Source organism: Apium graveolens, chromosome 3 (genome assembly GCF_009905375.1).
Source record: "Apium graveolens cultivar Ventura chromosome 3, ASM990537v1, whole genome shotgun sequence".
In the NCBI taxonomy this organism is placed as follows: Eukaryota; Viridiplantae; Streptophyta; class Magnoliopsida; order Apiales; family Apiaceae; genus Apium; species Apium graveolens.
Genome location: NC_133649.1, coordinates 264650291 through 264676416, shown reverse-complemented (window position 1 = coordinate 264676416; position 26126 = coordinate 264650291). Strand labels below are relative to the sequence as shown.

Below are 26126 nucleotides of genomic sequence, written 5' to 3'. Positions count from 1 at the left end.
TATACTTCCTCCTCCAATTCTCCATTGAGAAAAGCACTTTTCACATCCATTTGAAAGACAGTAAACTTTTTGTGAGCAGCATAAGCCAAAAATATCCTTATGGCTTCTAACCTAGCAACTGGTGCAAATATTTCATCATAATCAATTCCCTCCTGTTGAGAATATCCTTTTGCAACCAGCCTTGCCTTATTCCTTGTAATTATGCCATCACTGTCAGTTTTGTTTCTGAATACCCACTTTGTAACAACAACAGATCTATTCTTTTATCTTGGCACTAGGGTCCAGACTTTGTTTCTTTCAAATTCATTTAACTCTTCCTGCATTGCTTGCACCCAATCAGCATCTTGAAGAGCTTCTTCCACTTTCTTTGGCTCAGTCTGAGAGAGAAAAGAATTGTAAAGACATTCATTTGAAGTACCTGTTCTAGTTCTGACACCTGCATCAGGATTTCCAATTATCAAATTAGGTGTGTGTGATTTAGTCCACTTCCTTGCAGATGGAAGGTTTTCTCTAGAACTGGATGCTCCCCCATGATCCATGATGTCTTCATTTTCATTTTCTGATGCTCCCCCTGAAACTATGCTCTCTGAGTTGGATTCTACATAATTTGGATTTTCAGAACTATCAGAACTTGGCTTATCAGAACTTGACGAATCAGAAGTTGAAGAGCCAGTTGTATGTTCTGATGCTTCTTGAGATGTGGTAAGATCTTGAGTATGCTCCCCCTACATAGGTGCATCTTCCTTTGGCGTAGTCACCACAGTTTCAATAACGTCAGAGTTTAATCCATTAGAGTTTGCAGTATCAGGACTTAGATTGTCAGGATTATCAGTATCAGAATTTGAGTCTTCATTTTCAAATCTCAGCTGATCATGATTAATAAAATCTTCAAGTCCAGTAATCTTCTTGTCATCAAAAGAGACATTGATAGACTCCACGACCACTCTTGTTCTCAAGTTATAGACTCTAAAGGCTTTTGTGGAAAGTGGATATCCAACAAAGATTCCTTCATCAGCTTTTAGATCAAATTTGGATAGCTGTTCAGGATGAGTCTTAAGAACAAAACACTTGCATCCAAATACATGAAAATACTTCAGATTTGGCTTCTTTTTCTTCACCATCTCATATGGTGTCTTTCCTTGCTTGTTCATGAGTGTAGCATTTTGAGTAAAACAAGCAGTCTGCACAGCTTTAGCCCAGAAATAGGTTGGAAGCTTTGCTTCTTTAAGCATTGTACGTGCAGCTTCAATGAGAGTTCTATTCTTCCTTTCAACAACTCCATTTTGCTGTGGAGTTCCAGGAGCAGAGTATTCCTGCTTAATTCCATGGTTTTTGCAGAACTCTTCCATTATCAAATTCTTGAACTCTGTGCCATTATCACTCCTTATTGTCTTCACAGAATCTTTGACCAATTTATCCAGGTATTTGACATGATCAATCAAGATAGATGCAGTTTCACTTTTTGTGTGCAAGAAATACACCCATGTGTATCTGGTGAACTCATCCAGTATGACCATAGCATATTTCTTCTTTGCAATAGACATGACATTTACTGGACCAACTAGATCAACATGTAGTAGGTGATAAGGCTCAAGAATTGATGATTCAGTCTTGCTCTTGAAAGAGGATTTTCTTTGTTTGGCCTTCTGACAAGAATCACAAAGGCCATAAGGAGCAAATACTGACTTTGGCAGTCCTCTCACAAGATCTTTCTTGACCAACTCATTTATATTGTTGAAATTTAAATGAGAGAGTTTCTTGTGCCAATTCCAGCTTTCTTCAATTGATGCTCTACTCATCAGACAGATTGCAGAACCATCAGTACTTGTTGAAAGCTTAGCTTCATAAATGTTACCACGCCTGTATCCTTTCAGAATAACTTTGTCTTTAGATTTACTCACAACTTCACAGTGTTCTTCAAAGAAATCAACATGATAACCTCTGTCACAGATTTGACTTATACTCAACAGATTGTGCTTAAGTCCTGAGACCAGAGCTACTTCTTTAATGATGACATTCCCAAGATTGATATTGCCATATCCCAATGTTTTTCCAATGTTTCCATCTCCATAAGAAACACTTGGGCCAACTTTCTCCATAAAGTCTGATAGCAGGGCTTTATTTCCAGTCATATGTCCTGAACATCCACTGTCCAGAACCAGGATGTTTTTCCTGTTGCCCTGCAATCACAAAGACCACTAATGATTAGTTTTAAGGACCCAGACTTGCTTGGATCATTTGGCCTTATCAAGTTTGTTAACATTTGCAGCGGATTTAGCATCAGAGTTTATGTTAACATTTTTCTTATCAGAACTTACACTATCAGACTTTGAATCAGAATTTACACTAGAAGGAACAATGGAAACTTTCTTTAAAGAAGGTTTTATTTAATAATAATCATAGTACAAACTATGATATTCCTTACAAGTATAAATGGAATGCCATAAACTAACACAATGAAAACAAGGATTTCGTGGCTTATATCTAACAAACTGACTCTTAACTCCTGACTTTGAAGGTAAGGAATTTATGTTCTTATTCTTCCTGCAAAAAGAGGCCAGATGGTTAGAACTTCCACAGTTATGACACGTTTTCCTAGGAGCTTTAGGAACAGGCTTATTATCATTGCTTTTGTTCATACCTTCCTTTCCATTCCTATTTTTCCTAGGTGATTTTACCTTGTTTGTGTTCTTAAAATCTTTCATCTTATGCTTAAGCTGCTTCTTAGTCATTAAACCTATGTTTACTTCAGCTGTCTTTTCCTGTTTAAGTTTGTCAGAAGTTAATCCCTATTTAACTTCTGATTTCTCATTATCAGACTTTACAGTTACAAACTTAACAGGTTTTAACTTTGGCTTTTGCTTAACAATAGGCTTAATTTTTACAGTTCCTTTATCATCCTTATCCTCTCCATAACCTAAGCCCTCTTTCCAATTTTCACTACTTAGCAAATTTTGAGTTGTTCTGCCAGAGTTAGTCCAAGTCCTGATAATCTCTCTTTCCTTTTCTAACTCAGTTTTTAGAGATTCATTCATTTTTAGCACTACATCCCTAACATAAAAAGCATCATCTCTATCCTTCTGAGTTTGATGGAACATAACTAACTCTTTTTCTAAGAAATCATTTCTTTTCTTAAAAGCAAGATTTTCAGAAGTTAATCTTTCACATGTTAAAGTTTGATCTCAATAACTAACAAACATGGTTTTAATATATCTTCTCAACTCATTAATATCATCAGTATGAAAAGCATAAGTAGTCTGAGGTACCTTTGATTCAGCAACTTCAGAACTGCTTTCAGCACTTGCTTTATCAGCATTTGCCATCAAAGCATAATTCTCCTCACTTTCAGAGTCTGAGGTGTTTATCCAGCTTTTCTTCTTTGTGACAAGAGCCTTGCCTTTGTCACCCTTCACTTTCTTGTAATCAGGAGATATGTGGCCTTTCTCACCACAGTTATAGCATTTGACATTGGTATAATCTCCTCTATCAGACTTTCCTCCTCTGCCCTCAGATCTTCTGAAATTCTTCTTATCAGAAATTGTGCCTTTCCTGGAAAACTTCTTTCCCTTCCTGAACTTCCTGTATGCAATCTTTGTGATCCCTTTCACCATAAGAGCACACAGCTTCATCATCTCCTCATCAGCATCAGTCTCAGGCAAGCTTTCAGAATCTGAGTCATCATCACTTTCAGAACTTGATGACTCAGTATCAGACTTTGTGAAAAGAGTTTTACCCTTGTCTTTCCTTGAGGTAGCTGCCTTGGGGGATTCTTCTTCAGCCTTAAGAGCAACTGTCCTTGACTTTCCTCCTTTCCTCTTGCTTCTTTGTTCCATCTCAAGTTCATGAGTCTTGAGCATTCCATAAATTTCATCAAGAGTTGTTTCATCAAGATTGTAGTTGTCTCTTATTGTTGTTGCCTTCAAATCCCAACATTCAGGAAGAGCTAACAGGAATTTAAGGTTTGTATCTTCAAGATCATACTCCTTATTAACCAGTGACAAATCATTCAAGAGTTTGACAAATCTATCATATAAATCAGTCAATGACTCATTAGCCTTTGAGTCAAAGTGTTCATACTCTTGAGTGAGTATTGTCTTCCTGTTCTTCTTAATTGTATCAGTTCCCTGACACCTTGTTTCTAGAGCATCCCATATCTCCTTTGCAGTCTTGCAGTTAATTACCCTGTTTGACATTACATTATCAATGACACTATGCAGTAAGTGTCGTACCTTAGCATCCTTAGCAATTGATGCGATATCTTCAGCAGTATAATCACTCTTCTCCTTTGATACAGTCTTTGTTGCTTCACCTGCAACTGCAACTGCGAGCTTGGTTGGTTTTGAGGTCCTTCCTTGATTCTATCAAGATATTATGGATTTGTGGGTTCCAGAAACATGGTCATCCTTACCTTCCATATGGCATATTCAGATGGTCTCAGTATGGGAACTCTGATGGTCTCATACCGACTTTGAATTTGTGTCTTTGGAGTTTCTTCAGTTTTGGTAGGCTTAGTTGGAGTTTCTGTGTCAGACATGATTGTGTTTGGATCTTAAACTGTTTGTGTGTTAACAGATAGGCTCTGATACCACTTGTTAGTTCACACACACACTGTAGAGGGGGTGAATACAGTGTAAAGTACAATCAAATCGAACTTTAATAACTCAAGTAACAGAAAACAAACTTTATTGAAACAATAAACTCTGTTACAGTATGGAACTGTTACCTCTCAGTGATGAACAAATATCACGAGAGCTGCTAGGGTTACAATGAATAATATTTTCGATAATGATAACACTTATAGTGTAAACCCTATGTCTGTGTTTATATACTACACAGTTACAAGATAATCGCTAATTGATATGGAATATAATTCTGCTTCCTAAAATATATCAATCAGATATCTTTTCTTCCAAGTATTTTATTCTTCATAGAATTCCTTCTTCATGCATATCTCTTCTTATGTTTTTCTCGATCTTCTTTCCTTTAATCAGCTGTTGTCCTTATCTGAACGTCCTTCAGTACTTAAGTTCTAATATCCATCTTCTGATGATTATCTTCTGATAATATAAGTACTGATATCCTTAAGTCCTGACTTCCAGTAAGTACTGATTTATCCTGTTTAAGTAAGATCTGAAAACTAATCATAAATCATATTAGCCATGACATTATCAAATATATTTAACAAGCGCACAACATTATGGTTCAAGGTTCTTATTGATTATTCAAGATTTCCGTGATGTGTCAACTTTTTGAAATTTTTATGAACAGGTTTTTGATGAAATTTAATATGGAGACAGTTCTAATTGAGCTCAAGAATGTATCTATAGTTGGTATTTACAGTTCTGCAATTGGGTTTTCAAGCACATCAATCTCATAATTTTTGTTATTTTTAAGCATACTGTATCAGCCAAGGCGCACGGCTATCTAGAAATTGTATTGGACGCCAAGCTCAAGGAGATGCAAGAGAGGATGGCAAGCAGACATGTATATAATACATCCGGAAGGTTACTTGTTATTACAACTTGTAGTTCTCTATTTACTTGTTACTTATTATCAAGTAATTGCAAGGACAATATAGATATTGGCTTGAATAAAATGCACATTTTTGGCGTTTGTAATTCCTTTAAATAACAAAGTCCATTATCAATTTTTTTCGAAGTAACAGGGTATCATCTTCTTGTGTACTTGACCAAATGTTTTTGGTCATTTTGGTACTACACAGGATCTTTTGGTTCAGGGAAAAGAAAGAACGATCAGAGGGAGATTAGAGGGAGATTAGAGAGAGAGAGAGAGAGAGAGAGAAGAGGCAGTCATAGTGAGAAAGAGATTGGTGGCAAAGCCATTTTTTATATATATAAATTAAAGTTTGCATCAGGTATTTAAGGTATTTATAGACTCTATTACTAACTCAACAAAAAACTAAAATGCCCTTATGATTCTCCTTCCATACTAGTATATTACTGTCATGCTACTGCCTTATAGTATTACTACTATTACATGTAGTGTATCCTGACCTTATAGTTTATCACCTTGTTCTAATTTAAATCTAATTTATGATTTATTCTACTTCACGGACCACGGGCGTACATTCTGATACCATGCTGAGCTTTTATGTTGATATGATGTGTATGTTGTTAAATCAATTAGTGGTGCAATATGAAGTAAAGGGTTTGTCGGGATCGATGATTGCTCTTATATTTATTTGTTCTTCTACTATCTGAATTTGTATTTGTATGAGTTGTGCATGTAACTTAATGTCCTAAGGAGTAATAAAAGTCGAAAATGAAAATCTGACTCACTTAATACACAACGACATATGGACGAGTCTGATGGCATATAAGGGTGAATCGGATGGTTCTTTCAGAACAAAGAGCAACAAGTCAGGAACTAGATTAGATTTTCTTCGAGAAAAATACCATAATGTGCAAGCGTACACTGATACATATATATTATTCAAAGTTTGGAACTCATATTGAGGGTGATATAGAACTACAAACAACTGGTGATAACCAAAAGGTAAATTATCTTCCTATTTTTAGTAACTGCCTTACTTAATTTTTTTATTTCCTCGAATTGTTCAATAATTTCTGGAGATCTTGCTTGCATACTTAACTACACCATGTTATCATGGCATGGAAATTGACATAGGTCTACTTACGGAAGTTGCAAAGTCTCTTTTAAAGCAAAAGAGAAGAAATTAAGGACTGGCAAAGAAATATTTCTTCGTATATTTAGTGAACAGAGTCCAGCACATCTGATTGTTGTCAGTCTTGCATGCCATGATATGTATGGAAACTCATGAATAAGGTACACACTTTTACCTCTTATTTTCTCTTTCCTTAGATATGGAGTATGGACTCGTGATTATACCTTGACAAACTAAAATTTTTCTAGGGGTGAAGAATAGTAGTAGTAATGACTCGAGTGAAAAGGAATAAAATTTGAGAGCTCACTTTTTCTATGTAATTTATGTTTTATTTTTCTTCAGAGAATCTAATAGCCGATGAATTTTCAAGTGAGCTTGTTGACGGATTAGCTTTTGTCTCTGGTTTCGACGATGTCTCTAGACCCGTTCTGGTAATTTTCTCATCTGTCTTTACTTGTATGTGTTCCAAAAATAAATAATTTTCTCATCTGTCTTTACTATTTGGAAATGTATAACAAGTGTAGCAAGTCATTATTTTGATTTGGCACATTTATCTTTTCAGCTCTCTAGAAGAGGTTTGGGTAGCAGTTCTTAACACTCCTGGTCTATTATCCAGTTAGTTATTAGTTAGTTATTGACTTCTCATTTTGTTGCTTCATGCTAGATGGAGTACCCATTATGAGCATTATTACTGCTTTGTGCATACATCAAGTGGCATGTGGTACTCCCTTGATCGACAATCAATAAGCATTAGAGACCTCGAGCAAAGTAGCAGTTGAGCAAAAAATGATATCCAGGAGTAAAGTAGCAAAGTAGAAGGATTAGTACTATTATTGACATTGGGCACTATTTAGAATATAAAGTTATCAAGCAACTTTGTATGTAACATTAGCTCGGATAATCTTGGTAGTTATTTATTATTGGAAGTAATTGATGTATAATGTTAGATACTGTTATCAAATGAAAGCGGAATTTAATTGATTTTTAATTTTTATTTTGTTAGTAAATTTAAATCTTCATATATAATATTCTCATTTAATTTATAAGTAGGCCCCACATTTTGAAAATCAATTTTATAAATTATAAAATATGGTATGTTGCAATAGAGTAGTTGTTATGTTGCTATAGATATTTATACTAACTAGCTACGAGTCAACATAGCTTTGATGTTGCCTTAGCCTTTTTTCGGGCCTTTAGCAACATTCTTTTGTTTCTATAGAAACACAGCTAGGGGGTTGCTCAAAGCAATCTATGGCGTAGTGGGAGGTTCATTATTGTAGTGAACAACACACTGTCATAACCACAGTTCTCATTGTGAGTTCAACTGTGACACCTGTCACAAGTACAGTTTTAACCTCTATCTCATCAACCTCAAACACTCAACCAACCCTTAACCTCTACATACTCACCATACATCGTATTCTAATGGCTGCAAGATTCTCAAACACCAACCCAAACAGTGGATGAAATGATGATTGATTAGATTGAAGGTTTTGCAAACATTGCTCAGCAACTACTCACCTCTAACATGTCAAATCAAGATTACCAGGCAATCCTTCTAACTTATAGGGAAAAAGTGGAGAAATAACGGGAGAAGATTGTGGATGAGGATGAGAGGGATGGAAATATAGATGTTTGGCTCTCCAAATCATATTCAATAAATATGAAGAAAGCATTGGAAAAATTTAGGGAGGAGTACCTAACCATACTTGGAAGCAATGTCAAGGTACTCACTCCCCAAGAGGTATATGATGCCTTAACAGAGATCTACAAGGCTCAACTCAAGGATTTCAACTTCACTATAAAGGCCATTGAAAAGACTCTGTATGGACATCAAGGTCAAGTCAAGAAGATAGTGAACAACAGAATAGCTGAATTGATGTCAACCTTAAATGACATGAAGTCTAAATACATCAAGTTCTCAGATAAGCTCAAATTTCTCTCTATTGCACCAGTAGAAAAAAGCATCACAAAGTTGGGAGATTCCTTCATAGCTATGCATAATGTGATCCAACAACATATCACCAAGAATAATGACACTAAGGTCAAGTTGGATCAATTGTACAATGCCAGATATGAGCCTTGTGTTGGTTATGGAGGAGAATAGGAAGCAGTTCAAAACTCTCTTGGCACCAGCTTTGCATCTAGCTCACAGTCTATGTCTTCTACCTCAACAACACTTTAAGTTAAAGCTCTTCAACAACAAATCACATAACTCCAAGCCTCAAATGCTTCTTTATCAACTGAACTCTCACAACTAACCTCCCTTGTGCAAAGTCAGCAACAGGATATCAAGTCCCTAATAGAGTCCCAAAAACATTTGCAGATGCGGACCTCAATGTCACTAGGAGCTATTATGGGAGCTTTGAATGTGCCCCTTCAGAAAACAACCCAACAAGTAAGGACCCAAATCCCTCAACCTCCAACTATGCATGTTACCAAGACTAAGGGGGAGATGGAGTATAAGCTAAAATCCATCCAAATTTCAAGTCAAAGTAAAGATGTTGTTGGTTTGGATAGACTCAAGATGGCAGCTGAGGGACCTTGCCTTAAAAAGGAATTTGATGAATTTATAGAAGCCTTGAGAGTCTGTCTAAATTTCAACCATTTTACATATAAGAAGGTTATGGATAAAAACATCAATTTCCTGAAGATGGTGTTGGTGATTAGGCAAAAAACCAGAGAAAAGAGGATAGTTATCAATGTTAATGACTCAGGGGTGGACAGATGTATGCAGATGTCTCTTTCATTCCTACAATAAAGAGGAGAACCTGGGCTGGATATTTTTATCAACAAGATGAATGTGGTAATTTCAAAGGACACTCTCCTGCTTACTGAGCTTAAAAGGGTTAAATAGGTGCATTTTTTGAAGCCTACAGCCAAGTAAGGGGGTGGCCTACATCTGTCCTAACACCAAAAGGTGCAAACATTTTCAAATTCCCAAGCACTATCATAGGAAACAAAAATCTGACGATGATCTTGGAGACAGATTTGAAATTGAAGAAGATCAAGATATTTGAGGATGTAGAGATGTTGAAGATTCTTTTTAAGTACTTGAAGAATGCTAAAACTTTGCTACCAAGAACTCAGATCAATACAAAGGATGATGACTTGGATGATGATGAGCAGAAGAAAGATGAGCATAAATCTTCTGACTCAAATTCAAGTCAGTCCATCAAAACAAGTGGTAGTAAAGTGGATGACAAAAAGAAAGGAAAGAAGGATGATAAGAAGAATGATGAAGGAAAGAAGAAGAAACGGGATGGAGGGGATGGGAAGAAGATACAGAAAGCATCAGAATTCCAAATATCAAAAACTCTACCAACACAAACATAAAAACCTAGCCAAACATAATCTAAAACTATCCAAACCCCTAAGCCCAAGTACCAATACAAGCCAACTGCATATTCTCTACTCAAAATCCCTATCACAGCTAGCCGAATCTCAATAAAGAAAATATATAAACCACCTTCATTCAAACCTCCAACTAGAACTCACTTCAAGACTGCAGGAAGAAAGCCAAGAAAAATTCATGTTGAAGCTGGTGCACTTTGGAATTGCTTCAATCAAGATGACTTTTTACCAATTTATGAAAGCATATCAGATGATGATTATCACAAACAGTTAGTTGAGGAGATAGTCAAAATCTGTGTTGTTACTTTAGGAGAAGTCAGGATCTACTACAAAGATGACACTTTCATTTTGCTGAATAGAGAAGTTATTGAAACATTTTCAACTGCAGAATTGGAGAGAGTAATAAATTTGGATGTTGGGGATTCCTGTACAAGGATGAGGAAAGCTGTGTTGGCTGAGAAGTTGAGAGAGAGAAATATAAGGCACGCAAGGAAAAAAGCTGAAAGGAAGAAAAGTGAAAGAAAATATGCTAAGGAGATTGAAATGTTTGAGCAAATGTTAAATGAATTGAAGACAAGGGGGTTGAGCAGGGTATCTGTATCTTTGAATATAAAGACTCATAGATAATCAAGGTACATGATCAACCTGATTGACAGTTATTCATTGGAAGAATGGTACAAACTAGTGGAAGCTCTAAAAGGAACTGAGATTATTGAAGAGCTTGAAAGCTTAGTCAAACTCAAGGATCTAATTAGAAAAGAAACTGGTTATGAGAAGTTCAGATAAGTCTTGTAATTTAAGTTCAAATGTAACTGCAAGAATAAATAAAAGTTGTACCTTGTAAGTTTGTATGTTTTACTTTTATTTGATTTTAGGTTGGGGTTAGTCTTATTATCGCGCATGTATTTGTGACAAGTAATCTTCTCGCAAATTTGGGGAGATTGTTGTGCAAAACATGCCTGTATATAACAAGACTAAGTCATACTGACAACCCTAAGGATAAGTTGCATGATAATCTAAATTTGTATTTTGTAATTGTATTTTTTGAGCCTGTAAAAATGTTATGTAGATTAGATTGGAGGATTTTTCTGTGAACAGCCTTTAAGTTAAGGAATAAACTCTGGAAGAAGACCAAATCATGATCATGCCTTAGAGAGAAGTGTAGAAACTTGGATTTGAATAATTATGTTCTAGGAAAAATGTTCTAAGTCAGATATCGACAAGTCACGGATCAATGATTATCAAGAAGTCTGTCGAGAAGTCCAAAATGACTTGTAGAGAAGTACCAAGAGATATCGACAAGTCAATATGTATGTAGAGATCTTAGATATCGACAAGTTAAAAAGTCTATGTAGAGAACTGGAGATATTGACAAATCATTTCTTCATGTAGAGATCCAGAGATATCGACAAGCCAAATGTTCATGTAGAGAACTAGATATATCGACAAGTCAAAAGCCTACGTAGAGAACTGACGATATCGACAAGTCATTCTACGTGTAGAGAACTGGAGACCTCGACAAGTTAAAGACACATGTAGAGAATTCAAAATATCGATAAGTCATTATACTTATCGACATGTGACATCTCTACAGAACAAAAGAGATCTCGACAAACTATCTCATTATTCAAAATGCAGACAAATTGAATATTCAAGATTATCAGTCAGCAAACAATTATATCACTAAATTAGAAAGACTATAAATGCAGCTTGAAAACTTCAAGATCAGAGGTCAAGATTCACTAGATAAAGGAGGGTCACACACCTACAAGATTCTGCACAAATTTGTTAACACTGGAAATGGAAATTGACAAGATAACTTTAGAAACTGTGTTAGTACATTTTAGTGCAAGTTTTGTAAATCCGTGATGTTGATCTATAAAGTATGCACGAGTTTTTAGTTTAGAAGTATCAAACAGATCTAAAAAATAATATTGAATTCTCTATCAAGAATTGTAGCTGAGTTCTTATTTCTAAGAACACATATTTGTTGCAAAATAAATTTGATTAATACAATCAAGTAAATTTTTGATATTTTGTTTGTGTATTTACAGTTAAACATTTTATCACTACGAGTTCATATTGACTTTATTCAACTATAAGTCAAACACTTTTAAAGTTAATTAAAATTAAAGAAAACACATTAACTCACTCTCTCTATTATCTTTTACTGTACTCAATATCTAACATCATGTTTTTGGGACATCGATATAATAAAATATATTTTAACAGATTATATAATTTTGTACAATATGATCTTTGAAAATAAATGAGAACAGTTTACTTTTCATTTGCAAAATGATTTTGTTAAGCATTTTTGTGAGATTAATGATTCAAAAATGGAAAAATCCGATTTACTAGTTTTTTATTGTTATATTGTAATGTACTTTGGCATTATTTATTTACAAGTACTCTTCTATGCTGACATTGAGTATATCTATAATCTTACCATATGCTAAATTTTATAAAGTTATTGACTTTTTTCTAATTTATATGAAAAATATTGATATTTTTTTTAGAAAAGAACTAAGAATATACTAACCTCACAATATTTTTACACATCAAAAACACTCGTTATTTGTTTAACAAACTTGTTATTTGTTTAACAAAATTATCTGAAAATTATAATTTTTATTTACTTCAACATTTATTTAAATAATAACTTCCAACTCATTTTCTGAAATTTAAAATTTTACTGTGGGCATCTCCGACCATACCCTCAAATTAATCATTAATACATTTTTACTTTAAAGTGAAGTAATCTCCCTGTTATTCAATGACTCTATATTCATATATTTAGTATTCTGCGCAACACCATTCATTTGAATTTTTTTTAGCCACTGGAAATAGCCTGGACCTTGGTTTAGTGTTTCAGTTGAAATTATAACGTACTTGTATATTTAGTAGCTTGTATTAACATTTGAAGACCGAGATGCATGATATAAGAGTGTAGGAGATTGGCCAGTAGGGTAAAAAAATCAGGTGAACTACAGAACTCCCTTAATTACTTGCCAATTCCATCTCCTGTGACCTGTAGATCTGTTACTGCTATTTTCTCCTGAGAATCCTGGAATCACCCAGCAGTTTCTGGTTGGGATGTGGAAGCAAACACGTATCTTAACGTACAAAATTGCAAAGATGATCAAAATGTGCGTCCATTTAGCACATCTTAGTCAGGGTGGTTAGAATCCACATATTTGCTGCAACCTGATTTGCGTTTTTTAGCAGCTAACCGAGGCTTCAGCTGCATTGTGTTATTCAAAGAGTCAGCCTGATACTAATTGCGCAATAAGCAAATTAAACATCTCATTTATGAAGAGAAGTGTCTTAATTGAAAGTATACTCAACGTCTGTGTTGCTGGTAGATATAAATAATAAAAGTTTGCTGATCTCCAGATGCAATTAGCTTCTGCCGATCTAATGATTTTTAGGATATAAAATGAAAGACATACCATCTCTATATACTTCAAATCTTTGAGAACTCGCTTTGTATCCACCTCCTGAAATGGACAAAAAGGGTATCTGAACAACCAAAGGTAGAGAAAGGAGTGGCAAGAAAGGTAGGTCATCGAGTTTATTTAATATCATATCCAAATATGTTTCAGAATTTTCAGGGAACTGAAAATCAAGAAACCATAATAAAAGGGTGATTAAATATAAGAAAGAGAAAATGACACCAACATTGTAATATATTTTTTTTGAGAACACAGTCAAACTACTATGAACATTGTCATAGCTATTGTGGTTTAATCATAACTGTATATTATTAGCTAGTACAGCAGACTCTAAGACTAAGGTTGGTAATGCGCTAAAAAACTGCTAGTAGTGCAAGTAAAGTATGTCATGGTAATGCATTGTAATTTTAGAATACTGACTGTGTATGGTACGATAATGATAGCAGCTGTAATGTTTAGAACTGTAAGTCTGTATCTAAATGAGATATGACCACAGTCATTAGGAACTAAGCATAGAGTGGTAATCTATTCATATATGAATCTAATTTGGCTTACGCACAACCTTTCCTTCTCCATTCCTCCTTTAAAAACTAGGATTTAGTTAAAGCTTTAAGCTTTATACAAGTCAGATACTGGTAAAACCTACCTAACCAAATTATATTAATATGCTATATCAGCAGTCGGTGAGAAGCAAGGTTCTAGTACATTCTAGCAAGGGCAAGAGCCACATCTATATCAGGTAAAACTAGGGCCTTTTTTCTTTACTTGTTGAGACGTACACCTATTTTTCCCTTCTACTGAACAATAGCACATTCATTAGTCCCAAAAAGGGTCTCATTTCCATATAGTTTTTCTCACAGAAAAAGTGCTCACTCGCACTTGAGGGTTCCCCTAACATCAACTTTCAATCCTTGAGGGTAGATGTGGAACAATTGAAAACTTAATATTTACAATGTGTCGAATATGAATAATGGGGTGTTACTTTTTACATACCAAGGCAATCATCAAAAAAATTCCTGTAGTTGTTTGCAGAACAGGCTACACATAGAGATCTTGATCCGCAAAGATATAGCAGTTTTACATGGAGTTCAATGAAGTATGTATAGCTTGCACTCTTTACTTAAACACTAAATATTCCAAATCTTACCTGAAGCTGCATGTCAAATTTTAATAGGTTTATTTTCAGCAACGCTCAAAGAAGAAAAGCTGCAGTTAGATGTAACAACTCTCGCTTTAAAGTTTCAACCTTTAACACACACAAATGTAAACCTTCGAGGTTCAAATAAGATATTACTGGCATAATGCTATACAAAAACAAAGAAACCCCTATTACAATGAGTAGCACCACTTTCTAGGATTACCGCACCATATACCTGTCAGTGGATTACAGCTGATTACATTATTCAGGATATCATAATATGTATTTAGGAGATGCTAACCAACAGATTCAGTACTGAAATTAGGGATAGTAAACTGATATTATTAGCAGTTTTGATCAGGCTGTAATCAGGGACAGTAATTAGCAGATTCTGAGAATACATTTAGGCAGTAATTAGATATAGTAATTAGCTGATACTTAGCAGATAGTTAGGCTATAATTGTGCCATAATGTGTGTATCATTTGTTTATATAACTGAACAGAAATATAGAGGAAAGGTCATTGAATCCAACTTTGATATGGTATCAGAGCCATAACCAATGTATATTTTCAGTTTCTATAGCTTTGGATATTAGTTTTCGGTTCAGCAAATAAGTGCTGATCTTTCAGTTCTTTAGTAAGCATAAGGTCAACCAACAATGGTGATATTTTTGGTCTACATTTTACTGGGAAACTTTATTCCAATTGGGAATTTCGATTTCGTCTCTTCGTCACGGGAAAAGAGCTGTGAGGTCATGTTGATGGTAGTGAATCAGTTCCAACTGATGCTACTAAATTAGTTGAATGGAAGGTGAAGGATGCTAGGGTCATGTCATGGATCACAAGTGTTGTTGATCAGAATATTGCGCTGAATTTAAAGCCATATAAGACTTCTAAGGAGATGTGGGAGTACCTAAAGAAAGTGTACAATAAGGATAATGCAGCCAAGCGCTTCCAAATAGAGTATGATATTTCTATTTATTCTCAAGGCACTTTCTCTATTCAAGAGTATTATTCTGGATTTCAGAATATATGGGCTGAATTTACTGATATTGTTTATGCAAAAGTGCCAGCTGCATCTCTTTTAAGTGTTCAACAGGTTCATGAACAAAGCAAAAGAGATCAGTTTCTTATAAAACTACGTCCTGAATTTGAGGTAACTCGCTCTAATTTAATGAATCGTGCTTCCTCTCCTTCTCTAGATGAATGTATAAGTGAGTTACTTCGGGAAGAACAACGTCTTGCTACACAATCTGCCATACAACAAACCAGCATGCCCCCGATCAGGCAATTGCTTATGCAGCCCACGGAAGAGGGAAGAGCGGAAATATGCAACAAGTTCAATGTTATTCCTGTAAGAAATATGGGCATATTGCAGCAAATTGCGCGAAGAAATTCTGCAACAACCTTAAGAAACCTGGCCACACTATTAAAGAATGTCGTACTCGTCCTCAGAATCGCCAATCAAATCTGGGTCAAGCTGCAATCAGTAATCAAGTTGTAGTTGGTTCAGTTACTGCTGAAAAATCAACTCTTACACCAGAAATGGTTCAACAAATGATTCGGCTTTCTCCGCCTTGGGTCTTTAAGGTAAGGATACTTCATCCTCTTTATTTTGGCTTGATTCAGGAGCATCCAATCATATGACAAGTTGTTCCAATATTATAATTAATGTTCGCAATTATAATGGCACGTGCAATATTCAAATCAATGGCACTCAATTACCTATTCAAGCAATTGGTGACATCAACTCCTCAGTAAAACATGTGTTTATATCTCCTGAACTTTCAATGAGTCTTATTTCAGTTGGACAATTGATTGATAATAACTGTGATGTGCATTTTTCTCGTGATGGTTATGTTGTGCAGGATCAGGTATCGGGGATGATCCTTGCGAAAGGGCGTAAAGTTGGACGATTGTTTCCTTTGCACTTTCCTAATTCTAATGTTGTTTCCTTCGCTTGTACTAATGTGAATAAACATGGTGAAATATGGCATAGACGTCTAGGACATCCTAATTCTCAAGCTTTGTCTCATCTTGTGAAATCTGGTTTATTGGGTAATAAAGATCAATTTTCTTCTGATTTGTCTTTTGATTGTTCAACATGTAAACTTGGTAAAAGCAAATCTCTTTCTTTTCCTTCTCATGGTAGTCGTGCTATAAGGTGTTTCGATTTGATCTATATGGGGCATCACTCCTGTCATATCACATGCAAAGTATAAGTATTTTGTTACCTTCATTGACGACTATAGTAGGTTTACTTGGGTTTATTTCCTTCATTCAAAATTCGAAGTATTCTCTATTTTTAAGAAATTTGTTGCTCATGTTGAAAATCAGTTTTCAACAAACATTAAAGTCTTAAGGTCTGATTCTGGGGGTGAATACATGTCCCGTGCATTCCATGATTTTCTTCAACAAAAAGGAATAATTTCTCAAAGATCTTGTCCTTATACACCTCAGCAAAATGGGTTGTTGAACGTAAAAATCGTCATTAATTAGATGTTTCAAGAATTTTATTGCTTGAATCATCTATTCCTTCAAAATTTTGGGTTGAAACCTTAAGTACAGCAACTTATTTGATCAATTCAGTTCCTTCTAGTGTGTTGGCTTTTGAATCTCCATATTTTCGTCTTCATGGTAATCATCATGAATACCTTGACATGCATACTTTTGATTGTGTTTGTTTTGTTCACTTGCCATCTCATGAACGTCATAAACTGTCTGCTCCATCTATTAAATGTGCATTCATGGGATACAGCATTCCACACAAAGGTTTTATATGCTATGATGCTTGTTCTAACAGATTTCGTGTTTCACGGCATGTTATTTTCTTTGAAAATCAATCATATTTCACTACTCATGTTGAGCCCATGTCTGAGCCCATGTCTGAGAAAATTATTCTTCCTAGCTCACCTGAATTAAGTAATACTTTTGAACCCCTCAAACCAGTATTAGGTACGAGCGACGACGTCCAACTTTTCCACTTCGTGAGCAACATCAAGAACCTGAACCTGTACAACTTGACACACAAATGTGTCTTCTGAAACTGCTCCTCGGCGTTCTTTAAGAAATAGCTGGCCTACTGATCGGTTTGGTTTTCCTCACACCTCACTTAAAGCTACTCTTAATACTATTCATGTTCCTATGTCCTATGCTCAAGCTGCTTCTCAGGAATGTTGGAAACAAGCAATGCAAGAGGAAATTCAGGACTCTTCACGAAAATCACACATAGGACATTGTGCCTTGTCCATCAAATGTTAAACTTGTCCATCAAATGTTAAAGCAATTGGGTGCAAATGGGTGTACTCAGTGAAATTCAAATCTGATGGTTCTGTGGACAAGTATAAAGCTCGCCTTGTAGCTCTTGGAAATCGTCAAGAATATGACTTAATTATGACGAAACATTTGCTCCCGTTGCCAAGATGGCCACCGTTCGGATTGTTTTAAAGGATGCTATTTCTCAGAAGTGTCCTTTAAGACAAATGGATGTGAAAAATGCATTCTTACACGGAGATCTAAAAGAAAAAATATACATGACTCCACCTCCTGGGATGTTTACTACATCACAAGTTTGTCGCCTCCTTCGATCCATATACGGACTGAAACAATCCTCACGTACATGGTTTGATAAGTTTCGCTCCACTTTACTTGCTTTTCAGTTTAAACAAAGTCAATATGATTCCTCTCTCTTTCTACGCAAGACTTCTACTGGAATAGTGTTGGTTCGAGTTTATGTTAATGATATCTTGATCACAGGCTCAGATTCTGCCCTAATAAGAGAACCTCAAGGCATCCTTTCATATGAAAGATCTTGGTTCTTTAAAATATTTCCTTGGTCTTGAGCTTCATCCTACTTCATCTGGCATGTTGTTGAATCAACAAAAATATGCGTAGGATCTGATTTCTTTGGCTGGTCTTGATTCTTGCAATTCCGTTCTTACTCCTTTGGAGGTTAATTTTAAGCTTTCAAAAGGCAACAAAGAGCTTCTATCTGATCCATCATTATATCTAGAGATGGCAAATTAATCCGATCCAACGGATATCCGATCCGAAATCCGAAATTTTGGATAATCCGAACCCGATTTTTTGGATATGGATTTGGATATGGATTTAATTTTTGTACCCGAAAATTTTTGGATTTGGATATAGCCATATCCAATCCGATATCCGATCCGATACCCGAAACCCGATCCAAACCCGATCCGAAACCGAAACCCGATAAAATACCCTGAATATATATACATATAATTATGTTTATATTTATGCATCATTAAATAAATAAATAGATACTTTTAAATTATAAAATACATTTATCATTTTTTATTTTAGTAAATAAACCTAATAAACCCAAACAAAAACACAAGTAGACAAGTAGTCAAGTACAACAAATTAAACACACAGTCCACAGAGTTACAAAGTTGTGGCTCATTGCTCAAGCTAGGGTTACAGGTTACTTACGAGTCGGCCGCCGCCGCAGCAGATATTCATCAATTGATTCATTCAATAATCGTTATTCTACTTATATTGGTTAGTTTCTATATTCAGTCAATTGATTCATTATGTTTATGGTGTATGCAGTCATGTCGACATCACAGTCGGCTCCCACTTCTCAATCGGCTCCCACTTCTGAATCGGTTTCAGGAGAACAATCTGAACTATCATCAACACCGGCTCTGGATTGCTTATTTGCTTTGATTTATATGTTCATTGTTCAGTAAATTTATCTATTTCAAAATGGTATTTTAATTTCCGGATATCGGATTTCGGTTATCGGGTATATTAAAATTCAATCTAAAAATTTGGGTTTCGAGTATATCCAAACCCGATCCGAAATCCGTTGGATCGGATTTGGATATTAGTTTTCGGGTAATTTTCGGGTTTGGATCGGGTTCGGGTATGATCAAAATTTTCGGGTTTGGATTTGGATATAGTCATACCCGATCCAATCCGACCCGATTGCCATCCCTAATTATATCGACAACTTGTCGGGAGTTTAAACTACTTCACAATTACTCGCCCTGACATTGCTTTTGCAGTACAACAAGTCAGTCAGTTCATGCAGGCACCTCGTCATCTTCACCTTTCTGTTGTTCGTCGTATTGTTCGGTATCTAAAGGGCAATTCTGCGCATGGATTATTATATTCAACATATTCTTCTTTACAATTAGCTGGATATAGTGATGCTGATTGGGCCGGATGTGTTGATACTCGCTGTTCAGTTACTGGATGGTGCATGTTCTTAGGTTCCACCCTCGTTTCTTGGAAAAGTAAAAGGCAGGATAGAGTTTCCAAGTCTTCCACAGAGTCTGAGTATCGTGCTATGTCTGCTGCTTGCTCTGAGATAACATAGCTTCGTGGGTTATTAAGTGAACTAGGTTTTCCTCAGCTTCATTCCACCCCTCTTTATGCTGATAATACAAGTGCTATTCAGATCACCGCTAATCCCGTGTTTCAGCTAATCCCGTGTTTCATGAACGTACAAAACACATAGAGGTGGATTGTCATTCGATACAAAAAGCTTACGACAAACATATGATTACTCTCCCACATATTTCAACTAAACATCAAATTGCGGATATTTTCACGAAAGCGCTTTATCGACCTCGACATCAGTTCTTAGGTGACAAATTGATGTTTCAGGATCTACCAGCATCAATTGGGGGGGGATGTCAGTGGATTACAGCTGATTACATTATTCAGGATATCATAATATGTATTTAGGATATGCTAACCAACAGATTCAGTACTGAAATTAGGGATAGTAAACTGATATTATTAGCAGTTTTGATCAGGTTGTAATCAGGGACAGTAATTAGTAGATTCTGAGAATACATTTAGGCAGTAATTAGATATAGTAATTAGCTGATACTTAGCAGATAGTTAGGCTATAATTGTGCCATAATGTGTGTATCTTTTGTGTATATAACTGAACAGAAATACAGAGGAAAGGTCATTGAATACAACTTTGATAATACCAAACAAGCAAAAACTTTCCTTAGCAATGAAATTGCTGAAAACGTTGACATCTAACAATAATTGTTTCTCAGAGATCCAATAACACTGTAAAAGGCATGCATCGACTCTACTATATTATTACATAGTGGAAATTCATTTGACTACTGTTCACGTCAGAATGACATGACATACTATCAAATCCCATTTAGATATACATTCACAGTTAATATGCTCAGCTAAATTCATATCGAAATACCAAATACCTGGGGCACGGCACAATCAGCATGGGCAGGATCCCAAAGGACAGAGTTAAAACACTCCCAATCATCAGTTTGAACTTCAAAAAGAGGTGCCCTGTCATATATGATTTTAAAATTATCGTTTATGTGAGATATATCTTATTATAAGATGTATAAGTTGTAACTGTGTCCATTCACTTTCATGCTGCTTTATTGTTCTATCCACCTGCAAGAGGCCCCTACATTATCTAAAAATGTTATATATATAACTTATACCACTTTTATGCTGCTTTTTTGTTCTATCCACCTGCAAGAAGCCCCTACATTATCCAAAAATATTATTATATAGAACTTATACACCCTACTCTGTTTCCTTTATGCTTCATTGTGTTTATCCGAAATTGATGGTCAGCTAACTGAGGAGTTTTTTATTTTTATTTTTATTATTTGCAAAAAATCGCTGAGGAGTTAGTAATCCTCGAATGTAATATTTATATATAAGGCGAAAATAAATAAAAACGACACAGAAAACACGTCGTGGGTTTATGGTAAATATTAACGCACGGAGTCTACTATAAAACTGTTTACACGACCTATAAAATAGCAAGTAAAATATGTTTAGAAATTAAAAATGTAGTGTAGACAGCTTAAATTTCAACCAATGGTTTATCATGAGTAAATTAGCTACCAAAATGCACAGACTACAAATCCCACAAAATCCTTTTACGATGACCAGTCTTCCAATCTCGGACAGTTTAGTTGGGTTTTTTATATCCTCTTTCAGTGATAATAGATAGAGTTATCTAAAAGATATGATACCTATTGCACCGATTATAGAGAAAAATTCAGTGCCATCGTGTGTAGCGTCACTAGTATCTCTATGCACAACACAAATTGGTATCTTTTAAATCTTAGGACTCATTTATTACTAACTTATTCACAGTCTTAATCTTTATAGAACTTCATATCTACAGACCAAAAACCAATATATTTGGTAGCTCCTTTTATATCTTTCAATGGTGATGGAAGTTAAATTTATCCGACAAATACAATACTTTCCTATCCTATAATTAGAGAGATAATTCATTGAAATTGTTCGTACTGCGTAGTAAAATCGCATTTCTTTGTATATCAGAATACTGGTAAATTTAAAATTAACTTTTCTGAGACCAATTAAATACTTAAATATACATGTTTACCATTCATAGTTTTACCGGAGCTTTTTTTAGCAACTAAAATCTATTTTCTAGAAGTATGTCTTTGCAAGTAAGTAGTGGACACAAATTTGTAACACTTGATGAAAAATAACAGGTACTGTGCTGCAAAGCAAAAGTGAATAGGCTCATATACCTGCGCCACTTTCCGCAAACAGTTCCATCAACACCATCCCCAACGCCACAAATGATATCTTGGCATTGAAGCCAGTTACAGATGAAGCTGACTTTAGAAGATTTTCTTGAATTCCCTACCTAACACATGTAAAAAAGTGTTATCTGTAATCTTACTCCGTAAACTGCAAATAGTAAACAAAATTATTTATCTGAAAAAATTGCTTACTTGGAAGCTATTAATAAGCCTCGTTTCAAGCGGTTCATCAAATTTATCAACCTCACTGCACCAAATTAACATATGATTTGATATTTACCAAGCAAAATGCGAAATAATGAATTTTCTCAGATAATTACAATGCGTTCATGGTGCATTGAGTGAAGCAAAGGACAGCAAGCAAGCTTGAAAATATGAAGGAAATAAAAATAATGTACTGGCAAATCTTCACATAATTTTGGTTGAAAAGTATGTAGTTTAAGCTTTGTTCTCCGTACTCAGCTAGAAGTGTCCAACATGAATACATGTCCAAGTGTCAGACTCGAAAGTTTTTCTAAAAATCTACATGTTTTTTGCCTAAAATAAGTGTCCATACCCAGGTCGAGAGTCCAGTGTCCGACATGGGACTCAAGGAAAAATAAAGAGTCAATATAACATAGAGTTTAAGTATATAGTGGATAAGAAGCAAGCTTAAACTCCGGTAACATATACTGCCAGTGATTAAATAGCAGGACATTTAAAGTGAACTCTATATATCAAGTAGCCCAACAGATATAGAAATTGTTTCAAGGACATGGATGTGGGTGGATATAGTAACACTTGCTAGCTACTAGAATCACAGGCTAGGTAATTCAGCTACAGATATATGGTCAACCAGACAAACCGATGTCTCCCACAGTAAGTCATATAGAGCCACAACTTTGGTAACATATACTGCCAGTAATTAAACAGTAGAATATTTAAACTGAACTCTAGATATCAAGTAGCCCAACCAGATAGAGAAACTGTTTCAAGGACTTGGATGTGGGTGGATATAGTAACACTTGTTAGCTACTAGAATCATATAGGCTAGCTAATTCAGCGACATATATATGGTCAACCAGACAAACCGAGGTCTTCCACAGTAAGGCATTTAGAGCCACAACTTTGTAGCACAAATTTAAACTTAAGTTCTTATGACTGCTAATTCGCAAAATAATTTCACTGCTTCGTAAAATTAAACTTGACCAAATTTCCTAAAAACAGAAATATGAGTACTGAGAGAGCATACTTGGTGAGTGGACCAGACCAATCAGGAACCTGTGCTTGAAATTCCTGGCCGATATGAACACTGGTGCTGTAAGGTTCAGTATCTTCCAACATAGCTGCTATAGGGCCTAAGGAGCCTTTGGAAATTGCAAATCTACCTCTGCCCATCTCCTTCAGCATTTTATGCTTCTTTTTCGAACAAGAGTAACAAAACCACTCTTTGAGAGGTAACTTTTTCAGTCGAGGATAGCAGCACGAGATATGGAATGCCTCTTCACACTGATCACAGATTAGCATCTTGGGTGTTATTTCTGACTGATCACATACTTTGCACCGCTGGGAACCCGGAAATTCAGAAGAATCACTAGTCCTCTTACGGCCAACCCCTCCATCTGCCCTCAGGATTCTAAGAACTACAATGCGTATATCCTTTTCAGATGAAACACCCCACATAGATTTCTTAATGAATGCTTCAGATGATGAGCATTCGCAGGTGTCGTCTCCTTTAGACTTCAAACTAGCTGCACAGAGATCCATATTAGATTTTGATGATGAACAGCTCTCATTTGCAAGACATACATCTACATTTCTGATCATATCACATCTTGAGTCTTCTAACAAACCAAGCTCTTTGATGAGAGAGCCTTTACTAGATGCTGGATCTATTGTGATTTTAGAAGGAAGATTGATCTCATCTTTGGCAGCTTCAGTATGCAACACCTCTATTTTATCGGCAGGCAATGTAGGGGCTTCGCAACTAATGACCGAAAGAGATTTACTGTTTGGATTTGCTTTCGTGGATGTTTGGAAAAGAACAACACTATCAGAACCTCTTATATGTTTCTTTCTCTGGTACACAATAGCCGGTGTAGAATCATTGGACATACTACCGAAGTTTGAATGTTGAGAAGTACTGGCGATTGGAATCGCTTTCTTGGATGTTTGAAAGGGGAATACTGCATCAGAGTCTCTTAGTTGTTTGACTTGTTTCCTTCGATGTAACATAGTAGTAGGTGTAGAATCTTTGGACATATTACTCACGATTGAATGTTGGGAAATACTGGCTATTGGATTTGCTTTCGTGGATGTTTAGGAAGATATTACAGTAGCAGTATCTCTTAGCTTTGTATCTCCTTAATACATAATAACAGCTGTCTAGTTCTTGGACATATTTCCCAGGATGGAAAATTCTGAAGTAGTGGGGAAATTCATGTTGCATGCATCATGGTCAACTTTTCCTCTCCACACCTGGAAGGCTGGAACAACTGCTTTATGGTTACCTAAGATTGTTTACCACACAAAGCTAGACTCTGCCGTTAGAATATAGAAACGACTCAGCAGCTTCGATTGAACTAAAAAAAGAATTGTCTTCCTACATCTTCATATCACTGATTAAGGCATTATATTTTCTCATACTCTGGAAAGAGGCAACTGAATTTACTTTTTTTACACTCCGCTCAAAACAACATAGAAAAAAACACTCGAGATTGTCCACACTGTGTATAGATGCTACCTGATTAGATTACAAATGTCTATAGATTATCAGATAATGGCCATTGAAGGAAAATCAAGCTCTTGGCTTTATATGTATGTTACATCCAAAAAGGTAAAAACTTAGGAACCTTGAAAATTGAAAAGGAGAAACAAAAAGACACCTTACTCTATACTAATTTAAATATTAGATCCTATAACATCTTCCCAAAGCTAAAATTCAATTTTCGTCCAATAGTCGTCAATCTTGTAACAGTTATACTGCTCATGAATCTATAATTTTAGTTTTTATTTCCATACAGGTTGAATTAATGCATAAGGCTTCTTTGAAACAAAAACCTAGTACAAAAAAATTAGAGGCATGGTCTCATCTATGGTTGCGCTGATTCCTCATCAGCTTCATAGTCCAATCTCCTACAAAATTAATATTAAACATGTTTCTAATTAATATCTACAATGTTTTGCAATTATATACGCGAATGGGGCTTATTCTTCGAATTCTGTATATCAAAGATAACAAAAGGAACATCCAGTTTCTACATAATTGAGGCTTAAAGTATGAGCACAAGTGATTAATCTCCTCAATACATACAACAAAGATTTAAACTTTAGAAACCCAATTTCTAAACAAATCTAGAACAACAATGACTGCAGAAATATAAAGAACACATGTTATATACATTTGGCAACATAAAACAATTCAAGAATCTAAAAATACAAACATAAAAACATATATATACACAAAGAGATACATATAAACAAAAAAAAAAGAATCTATGATGAAAGATTTATACCAGAGCGATGCTGGAATAAAGGTAGAATCAAGAATCGAGAATATGGAGAGTTATGAGCCTACTTTTTTATAGCCAGAGTCTTAGTGCTTGTTTGGGAAATCTGAAAATAAGTAACTTACAACTTAAAATGAATATGTGAATTATAAGTGATAAGTAAAAAATTACTTATAAGTTAAATAAGTGTTTGGATAATTTTACTTATAAGTCAAAATAAAAAAATTCTTAAATGAGCTAAAATAAATAATTATTAAATATAATTATCTAAATTCTTGAATTTTAAGTTAGATTAACATTTAAAAATATATATTTTAAAACTGAGGTTAACAAATCAGCCAAAATTCAAAATAAGTTGAGAAAAAGTACGTCGTTACTAACATTCAACTTATCAGCTTATAAGTTGTAAATTCAACTTATAAGTTGGGTCGACAAACACTCGTCGATAAGCTGTTACGGACTTATAGACCATAAGTGATTTATAAG

General features: G+C 35.2%; 1 protein-coding gene across 4 annotated transcripts; it reads right to left on the bottom strand.

Moving 5' to 3' along the window:
• Positions 1 to 12767: 12767 nt before the first annotated feature.
• Positions 12768 to 25739, bottom strand: LOC141713278 (uncharacterized). Of its 4 annotated transcripts, none has more exons than XM_074516609.1 (7): positions 25647 to 25739; positions 23384 to 24874; positions 22345 to 22399; positions 22138 to 22256; positions 20812 to 20902; positions 13453 to 13500; positions 12768 to 13244 (listed from the first exon to the last, which is right to left on the bottom strand). In XM_074516609.1, exons 2-7 carry the CDS (start codon positions 24391 to 24393, stop codon positions 13170 to 13172), a joined length of 1398 nt encoding a protein of 465 aa, XP_074372710.1. In that variant the 5' UTR covers positions 24394 to 24874; positions 25647 to 25739; the 3' UTR covers positions 12768 to 13169. The 4 variants fall into 4 exon arrangements, 3 of the variants coding, with proteins under 3 accessions (XP_074372710.1, XP_074372711.1, XP_074372712.1); XM_074516610.1 differs by having other exon boundaries at positions 23384 to 24626; positions 25647 to 25736; XM_074516611.1 differs by having other exon boundaries at positions 23384 to 24617; positions 25647 to 25731.
• Positions 25740 to 26126: the final 387 nt, after the last annotated feature.

What these genes read in the sequence shown, in the direction of transcription:
- LOC141713278 (XM_074516609.1), bottom strand. Translation starts at nt 24,393, where the DNA reads ATGTCCAAAGATTCTACACCTACTACTATGTTACATCGAAGGAAACAA. An exon ending in TGGTCTGGTCCACTCACCAA is followed by an intron (nt 22,400 to 23,383) that starts GTATGCTCTCTC and finishes AATTTGGTGCAG; the next exon opens with TGAGGTTGATAAATTTGATG. An exon ending in ATTTGAAGTATATAGAGATG is followed by an intron (nt 13,245 to 13,452) that starts GTATGTCTTTCA and finishes AACACAATGCAG; the next exon opens with CTGAAGCCTCGGTTAGCTGC.